Consider the following 9,889-nt stretch of genomic DNA (forward strand, 5'->3'; position numbering starts at 1 on the left):
CTTAACTTCTCTGTGCTTTATTTTCCCCATTGTTAAAAATCTGATAGTAGTTTCTACTTCAAAGGGTTGTTAGAAATTTAAATGAGTTAATAAAGGTAAAACACTAAGAACAGTTCTTGGCACATAGTAAGTTCTAGAGAATATTTCTTATAATATTACTATGATCTACAGGCTGGCCCCTGCCCCTCTCTCTGATCTCATCTTCCCCCACTCATGCTGCTGCTCTATCTGCATCACTTTGATATTCCCTGGAACATGGTAGGCTGGTTCCTGTTTCAGGTTCTTTGCATTTTTGTTTTGCACCTTTCCCCCAAATCTCCACCTGGTTAACTCCCCTGCTTCATTCAGGTTCCTGTTCAAATGTTTCCCTGACCAACCTATGTAAAACTGTATTCTCCTACCAACCTTTTTCCACTCCACACCCTGGCTGTCCATCTTTAAGCCATGTTATCACTACCTGACATTACATCATATGTTTATGTATCTGCTTATCAATCACTTTCCCCACCAGACCAAAATCTCCATGAGAACAGGGATGTTGCCTCTTTTATTCCTGCCTGAATCCCTGTCTCTTAGAATATTGCCTGGTGGATAGCAGATGCTCAATAAATATTTGTTGAATTAATTTTTATAAATTGCATTTTTTCTATCCCTTCAGTAATTGTTCTTTTCCTTCTGTCTTTGAGGCTTGAACTGTTCTTTTGAACTTTCTTTTGCCTATTATCACTTGCCCCAAATTGTGGCCTTTTGGAAATAGTCATTTACTCTGCTCTTTCTCATGAAAGTTATTTAGCAGCAGGAAGTCTTGTTCTACCCTGTCAGCCTTGGTATAGGGAATAGGATTGTGACATTTTACTGTCATTGTCATAGAATATTGTTGAAGGGCCTAATATTGTATCTTGTGCTAAGGTGTTTACCAAATTACCAAATGCTGGCCATACCTGACCCTTTAAAAGAGCTTGGGTTTACATTCTCATTATAAAAGCATAATTGCCACAGGAAAATAGTCAGGTAAAGTACGATGGGGAAATTTGTGTAATGACAGCACTATGTACTTGAAAGAGACTTTGGAAATCTTTAAGCTTCAAATTTTACGAAGAACACTTAGTTCCTGCTAAGATTTTTATTCTGAAATTGGATGCAACTATTGTAAATGACTTATTCTGTTTCACAATAAGATTTATTATACATTTTTACAATAGCCAAATAAAATAGAGGTTTCTTGTTTGATGTAAGTAAGCCTTTAGTCATTTTTCCATTTGAAGTATTATCAAAGAATTTGAGTTCTCATAAATCCTATGTAATAAAACATTCAGTTAGGGAAAAAAAAATCTTAATTTAGAAATGCTCTGAAAGAAACTCCTTGTCAAGAAGGAACATATGTGATCTTAGGCAAGCCATTTTATCTTTTTTATGCATCTCTATGAACCACTGTAAGATATAAACAAAGTTAAATGTCACCTCAGCAGTGTGATTTAATTAAGTGTGAATGTTAATTGGAAATTCTTGGCATAAAGATTAAGAGTTTAAACTGATCTTATGGAATTAGCCCATTAAAGCTTCCCAAAGAATTTGCAATATTGTCCTTGGTTTTCTCTATTCTGAAAGAGATGGAGATCTCTTCAAAAAGGCTTTATGCATTCATTGGTGAGAATTTTATTTCTCTTTTGTATATCTTAACAATATAATACTAATATTTGATTAATGTTGTAATTAAAAAGAAGATATCAAGATACCTTTCTTTCAACCAAATCTGAGCACCTACTATGTGCCAGGTATTGTTCTAGGCATTTGAGATACATCAGTGAACAGAATAAACAAAATTCCTTGACCTCTGGGAGTTTACATTCTAGAGAGGAAGACAATATACAAGATGTGTAAGTAGATTATGTAGTAGGTTAGAAAACAATAAAGGTCATGGCAAAGAAATTGAGCAGAGTAAGATAGTCCAGGAATGCTGGAGGAGGAGTTGCAGTTTTGAATGAGGCAGTCAGAGCAGGCCTTGATGAGAAGGCCTGGTTCAAAAAATTGAAGGGCGTGATTGAGCCATAAGGACATCTAGGGGAATGTTCCAGACAGAAGAATTGCCAGGACAAAGGCCCTGGGGCAGAATCCTGACAACAGCTTCTGAGGACATAAGGAAGTCAGTGTAGCTAGAGTGGAGCGAGGAGGGAAGGGGAGGAGGTAGAGGAGGATGAAGTCAGAGCTGTAACTGGAAGGGGAGTGGGCAGCCTTGTCCTGTGGGCACTGTAAACCGTCATAAAAACTTTGAATTTTACTCTGAAAGAGATAGGGAGCCACTGAACAGAAGAGAGACATGTTTCAACATGTCACATTACCTGTGTTTGAAACTGGTTCTTTTATAAGCCATCTCTGCTCCTCATGATCTGGTATTTGGGGCCACGACTGAAACCCTTGAGAGGGATTTACTGAAATATGTCCACGTGTTTCTTCTCACTGGGCTGCCAGTGATGTCCGCCCTTGTCAAATAATATGGGGTGAGGTGTTTTTAGGTAGGAAGTTGCTTAGCGGAACCTCCTGCCTCTGCCCAGCACGTGTGGAGGTGTGAGTGTTCAGGTGGCCCCTCGAGGGGCTAGGACTTGGCTACACTTCACCCTGGGTGGATCTAGTGGAATACTTCACATTTTCCAGGTCCCCACCCCCTTGTGGATCGCCTCCTGTGAGGAGACCAATAAAACATCTCTCTCAAATTGGGTGGCGTGTGGCGTTGAATTCCGCACATGCGCCCTGCAGGTCTCCAGCCTGCCAGCATTCCCTTCCGGGGCAGCAGCGTGGTCCGCTCCCAGGCAGCATTCCCAGGGCTTCCGGTGCAAAAATATCTCCAAGGCCGGAGTTTGCAGTCTTGCTGTTGGTTCTTCTCAGCCTGTGTTGCTTTATCTGTCCTATACCATGCTGGTGTCCTTTTCTCCAGTCTCTAGCACATTATTCTCAGCAAATCTTTCAGGTGTGTATAAGAAAATAACCACTCAGGCAGCTCCAAAGCCAGAGTCTGCAGTGGGTGCACTCTCAGCGGGTGGCCATGATTGTAATCGCTCAGTAACGTCTGAAACTTACATTCTTTTTTCCCTAGGAGAGGGCTTTAATGTAAAGAATTGGGCATCTAGGGAGATCGGGTTAAAAACTAATGCTAAGTTTGCAAATTCATGAGGAAGTTTGTTAGTGAATTCTCATAGAAGTTAATAAAATCAGTGTCCTGTTTAGTACATTCAGGGGTGAAGACTCGCCCCTCCCCCGCAGTGTGGTTGAGATCTCAAAGTCATTGTCAGAACTTTCGTCTGAACATTGCAGTGGGATTCCTGTAACCTGCCTAGTACATGCTGATAAATTTGTACCATTTTAACCGTCGAGCGGAGCCTCTGAAGATGTCTAGGTCTATAATGATGATTTTGATTTGAATTGTGGTTTAGTATTGCTATCCAAACCCCAAATCTCAGACATGGCATCTCATTCCCGAGTGTACCCAGAACAAAGTCAGGCACCTTTATGATCTAATCTCAAGACGTAGTTATTTTCAATTTGTATCCAACAGGTAATTGAAAATCAATTTAGATGTTTATGCCCTTTTTTTTTTTTGAGAAAATGTAGAGAGGAGATAGAATTACTTTAAAGCAAAATAACATTTGTAAGCACTGTTTTTCACCTCTCTGGCACATCTGTCATATGGTATCTTTCTCACAGATTTCTCATCTATTTTCCACTCCCCTGGGTTTATTGGTAGGAAAGTGAGGGCTTCGAATTTTTTTTTTCGTTTGTTTCAATTTTATCTCTACTACCGAATGGAGGTTTTGGAGCTATTGATATAGACATAGAAATGTTGCCAAATCCAATATACATTTGAATATGTCTGGTCATGTCTCCTATATATTCTCTTATTATCTTAAAAGCCTATTCACAGGACATATTCTGGAAATCCAAAAATCATGTACAGGCAAAAATTAAACTTTTAAAAATAATTTTCACACCCATCTCTGTGTGAAATGTTATAGGGAAGGAAGAATATGGAAAAAATTAAAACTCCTTATGTTTCCATTATTTTAGCTTTTTGTGGCATTTAAAAAGGACTAGTTTAGTTTTTTTAAAAATTACTTTTTACTATCACATTGTAGGTTAATATAATTAATCCAACTTTTCCAAGCAAGAAAAGGATAATGTTCTGGGACCCAGGCAACAGCAGTAAGTTACTACTGAATTCAGCTCTAAATGTGGCCACGTGTTTGGTGTTTCTGATGACCATTCATAGAACCAAAAATATGAACCCTGGAAGGTAAAACAATATGTCTAGGGAATGGATAGGAGAACTTAATAACTGGTTTAGATTTATAGATCTCCCAGAGGATATCTCAGTAGGCATCTCCCAAAGACACTTCAAACTGAACAGCTCCAGAACCACATTAATGAAACACAGCCACAGCAAGCACTAATCATTTCTCCTCTGTCCTCCTTTAACATGTGTGCACACCTCTATCATAGCACTTTTTGCATTGCCTTCTGTCTGTGTGCCAGTCTCCTCCCACTACACTGTCAACTCCTGTGGTAGGACGTGGGTTCTCATGATCTTCATAGGGGACTCAATAAATGCCTATCTAATGAAGGAATAAAGTAATGAACATGCTAACAAGTGAGGGGGGCAACAGTCAAAGATATGTACATGGTCCACGACATTGCTGGGATTGCTCCATTTCCCAGGAAGCAGAATTGCTCCCATGGAGCAGAATTGTTCAAAGTGTGGTCCTTGTTGTACTCTTTATTTGTATTCTTTGTTTCTCCCTTGAAGAAGCAGACTAAATAGAAGTAATTCCAGTATTATTAATAATAAAAAGATTAATTGGAGTATCACTAAAGAGTAATTATCATAAAAACAAAACTAAATGAAATAACTTCGGGAAAGCATCATGGATTGCTAAAATAAGGCAAGTGTAAAGATTTTCAAAAGTTTTCTTAATTGTGTTCCCACAATATTTACAAACAGATGGGTATGAAAATTATATTAGAAGGATTTTAGAACTGTGTGTGTGCATGTGTGTGTGTGTGTGTGTTGTGCATGCACATGTTTTGCTTTTCTATTTAGAGAAACTGTACAGCCAACTAGACTTGTAAGAGAACAAAGAAGACATATGAGACATGAAGGGACGAGCTTTATATAAACCCTAACAAACAAAATTAGATTTCAAGAAGGTATTTAGGTGTATGTATTAAACATCTGCAATGTTTTTTCTATGTAATTATATTCTAGCTAGGAAGTTACCTAAGTATCTAGAATGTACACTCCTATAAAATTTAGACTCTACCGTAACTAAAAAAGAGATGCTTTAATCCTACTAGGAGGGGAAATACAAATGAGGGTGAGAAAGGGGGCGTAGAAGGTAATGGTCAAAGAGCAAAGGCAAGACCAGCAGAGTATACTTCATGGAAGTGGACATGTTTCTAGGTTGAGAGGAGGGTCCCTAAAGGAGCAGTTAAAGGTTAAGGTGAGAAAAAGTGACTGATGGAGGGAATTGGGTCAAAGGCACCGTTGTAAAGGGGGAGGGTAGAAGCCTAAGCAAGAGGACAGTAGAAGGTATGGATACAGAAACCAAGGGAGAGCAGGCCTGATGCCCTCCCTGCTTCGGATGCTGTAGGGTGCACAGTACCCTGCTCCAAGTAAGAGGGTGGAAATTAGGTAAGGGATGTGAAGACAGGTAGGGAACAGATTTGGAATAGTTGTTGGGAGAAACTGGGAAGGGAAGAAGCCAAGTATAAATGGAATAATGGTTGGTTGGTTTTAAAGACCAGTGGAATTTCTTTGATCTTTCAGAACCTTTACTGAATTAAAGTAAGAAATAAATTTATAATTGCTTCTATATGACACTTGTAGGGGATTTAGAATCCTTTCTTTGGTAAACCATTTTATATTCAGCGATTGTTCTTACTGGGGCATGGGGGCATTTTTTAAAGACCGAATCACCAAATATAGGTGTTAAATGAGGATAAAGAAGAACAGTTCATACAATCCAGGAAAAAAATATTTCGTCTTTGAAAATCCGTGAAAAATAGAACTGAGCAGAGAAATGCTGTCACTGTAAAAGTATTCTTAGGCTAGACTAAAATTGACTGCAACCCAGACAAAGGTGTGAACCTACCTAAAGAAAAAAAATTTAATCTGAAGGACCAATTAAAATTGGTCTTCTTTGGACAAAGCAAAGGAATGAGTCATTGGGGCCTTCCTAGGGTGTGCCAGGTCTCTTCCAGCTGTGGTAGGAGCGGTAGTAGTGATAGGGCTTGTGGCGATCATTTCATAATTATTTGAACTCTGTGCCCCTAAACTGCTTATATAAAGTCTAGAGACTTTATATTTGCAATTAAGAGAAGCTGCCACTTGATGGCAAAAGTGTTAGTATCGGCCAAGGATAACAAATTATCAGAAATATAATCTCATCAAAGAAACATTTCAATCTACAATAAGCAGAATATTAATCATCTTGGGTATCTCCTATTTGACAAGCACATGCTTGGCGTTAATCAAAACAGCCCCCATCAAGCTTCTGCTCTTGCCCTGTTCATCCAAATTCTGACCAATTTCTCATCATATATGGAACATTTGTGATCTGTATGAACCTAAATACTCAGTACATTTTAGACATTTGGTGTCAAGCCTTTATTTTTCTAAGTATCATAAATTTAACCAAATGGAGTTTTCCACATGGCCTATGAACCAACTAAGTCACGGATACACCATTTATCCCAACCCACATGAGTTGATGGGTGAATTGAATGCTTAACTCTAGACCTGTTTCTTGGTTAAGGGTCTGGGAAAGAAGCACATGACACTTGTTCTCTTATTTCCTACTTCTGAGACCAAGCAAGAATACTCAGGTAATGCAGTATTTCTACCCTGGGGAAGTGACTTGCCGAGAAAGTATTAGTGACCCTCTTGGAACAAGAGATGCCAACACCGGTTTTCTGTCCAAGCTCCCTTCTAGGGAACATGGGCAGGGTTGTGAAAGCCTCAGGGTGCCCTTTGTCCAGGGCTCAGATCTCTTACAATAATTCTCCTCATCCCATCACCACCCTTCCATCCATTTCTGTTCCTCAAGGGTCCCATCTTCCCAAAGTTGTTGTGTCAGAAATGTGTACTTAGTTTGGCTTAACTGATTGCTTCAAAAGAAAAAGTTTAGTAATGCCAGAGGTGCAAACACTCTTACAGCGAGGTGACATGAACAAGTGCAGTTTTTTTACTATTACTTTTTATCATAGTGATCCTAGTGCTTGCTCCTTAAAGCCAGATTTGATACTGCTGCATCTCTCCTGAGGCCTTAAGAGGAAACTGTGACAACAATATTTTTAGTAAATTTCCCATATGCATAGCTACTTTTTTTTTTAATGCATATTGAATAGGTGGAAACCTTCTACTTCCTATTCCTGTATTCTGTTCCCTTCATGGTCAAGACTTCTGTGCCTTCCAGGTGACCAATAAATAAATTTATTTGTGAAAATATGGGAGTCCCCCTCCCTATCCAAGCAGCTCTAGCTCTGCCCATTAAAGTACCTTTCTGAAGGCAAAGCAGCTACCCTTGTTGTGTAACCCAGAGCAGTGATGCAAACTCAGGGATTCCAGATCGAGTCAGGAATGATGAGTCTAAATCATTGAGCAGTTTTTATAATGGTGAGTTATTTGTTAAGAATTGTGTTCAGCTGCAGGTAACAGAAACACAACCACAGTGGCTTAACCAAATAGGAATTGATTTTTTCCCTGGGTATCAAGAAGCCTGGAGGCAGGTGGTTGAATGAATCGTCCTGATTGCGTCTAGCTTCTTGCTGTGCTGTCTTTAGCATGTGGCTGTCATCCAAGAATAGGGGAAGGGGGAGAGCAAAAGGATGCCAAGTCTGTCCTTTTCTTACTAGGAAAATGACAGTTTTCCTTGGAGCCCCACCCAGGAGACTTCCACTTACATCTCTCTGTCCAGAACTAAACTACATGCCACCATTAGCTGCAAGGGATTCTGGGGAGGTGAGTATCTTTAACCGGGCACATTGTTGCCTTGAATGAAATTGGTGATTGGTTGGCAAGGAAGAACTTCAGTCGTTAGGCAGCAAGCACGGTCTGCCCTGAGGAGACACATGACATCTTTTAAATCCGGTTTTAAGCAATTACCTGAGTGCTTTCTGAATATCAGTGTCTTCATGTCAGTGCTTCTGAATATCAGTATTTCTGTGATGGAATAGAGTTTGTTTGCTTGTGTTGTTTGTCTAGGAGAGGAGGTGATGCCATGTGCGGGTTATATCTTTCCATGCTTATAAAGAACAATGGTTGTTTCCTGACCTTTTGCAATAAAGAACCTTTGACTTACAATGTGCTAAATGCAAATGAAATTGAAGGACCATCTCTCCCAAAGTTCTTTGGCTTTCCAATGTGATGAAACCGTATGGGGCCCATACTGTGGGCCCCAAAGATAACCACAGACAGAAATCCCTCTGACCCCTCACTTTGACCCACTTTCTATTTCTTTCATACTCAAAAGAAGAGAGGTTTTTCTTCTCAGGACTATTCTTTTGGGCGTGGGACCTTTTCTCCATGTTTCCTTTTTCGGTGTATCTCTTACTTCACCCTGTCTGCAGTATTTCTCCTCTCAGTTAAGGTGTATTCTTAATCTTTCCTCCTAGGAAAGGGATTTGAGGAAACAAATGAGGTACATTCAACTTAGAGCCAGTGTCACTATATATTAATACTTTTTAATGTTCTTATACAACTCTGAATGGTCTCCTTTTCATGTTTTCTAGTTTCATTTCCTATTCTAGGCCCCAGGACAGAGCTTCAAACTAGTGTGATGTGAGCAAGGTGTAGTGTATGAATCCATCCTTCAGCCTGCAGGGTGGTGGGGCAGAGCCTGAGGAAGCCAGAGCAGAGGATCCCTGTCTCTCATCTCAAGTTGTACGCATGGCTTCTGTTTACTCTAGTGTGCCCTGCAAACATTACCATTTTCTTTGTACCATGAGATCAGAAAGCTTGGAAAATGCTGCTTTCAAGCCTGTTTGGGGCTGGGGAGTCACCGTCCTTTCTATCCTCCTTCCATACAAAAGCCTAAAACACTCTTTTTCCTTTTCTCATCTTGTGTCAAGGTCTACTGCCTTTGCCCTCTTGTAAAAGACTGTCCTGGCAGATGTGATGACTTGGTTTGTGTTCCCTAAACACTGTTGCTGGCAAAGCTGTGCTCTATCTTAACTCAGTTTCATAGCTTAATGCCCCTTTTGTTCATCTCATCTTTAGTTCTGTTACATTCTCCCAGGTTTGCTCTTCCTTTGCTTTTTATAAAGGATTTTACAGATGGGAGGTTACCCCAACCCCTTCCTCATAAATCAGCTCATTGCCGACACTGCAGCAGTTGTACCCTTTTTCTTTGCAATTTGTCTTTTGGTGACATTGACCACCCCGGCCAAGCCCAGAAGAGCCATCTTCTTTCCACACCTCCCCCTTCTTTCGTATGAACACAAGTGTAGAAACTCAGGGTGACGCTGTGCTGGGAGGTCATCAGTAGAATAGTGTTCATTACTATTTTCTCCCCTGTCTTTTTTCCATTTATTTTAGAACCTGTGTTAGTCTTTTAGCCAAGGAAAGACAGGTTATAATTAAGCTGAAAAATGTTTCTTTGGTTTTTTTCAGATGAGAATTCTCCAGCCAACTTCTGGGATTCTAAAAACAGGGGTGTGACCGGAACACAAAAAGGGCAAATTGTATGGAGAATTGAGCCTGGGCCCTATTTCATGGAACGTAAGTAACTGAGTGTGAAATATAGCTTATTATTAAACATTGCCCAATATGCAGAAATCTATGGATCTTTCTGAGTGTTATTTTAAAAGTTTTGGCTTTGGATTTACATATTTATGCCATTTG

At 39.9% G+C, this 9,889-nt stretch overlaps 1 protein-coding gene across 1 annotated transcript in view; it reads left to right on the top strand.

Moving 5' to 3' along the window:
- Positions 1-9,889, top strand: part of HECW2 (HECT, C2 and WW domain containing E3 ubiquitin protein ligase 2) — a 211,165-nt gene that overhangs the window by 62,038 nt on the left and 139,238 nt on the right. The window contains exon 2 of the mRNA XM_012641641.1: positions 9,659-9,766. Coding sequence (XP_012497095.1) covers positions 9,659-9,766 — 108 coding nt within the window. The remainder of the gene's footprint in view (positions 1-9,658; positions 9,767-9,889) is intronic.

The sequence above is a fragment of the Propithecus coquereli genome, unplaced genomic scaffold (genome assembly GCF_000956105.1).
Source record: "Propithecus coquereli isolate 6110/MARCELLA unplaced genomic scaffold, Pcoq_1.0 Scaffold167, whole genome shotgun sequence".
Taxonomy (NCBI): domain Eukaryota; kingdom Metazoa; phylum Chordata; class Mammalia; order Primates; family Indriidae; genus Propithecus; species Propithecus coquereli.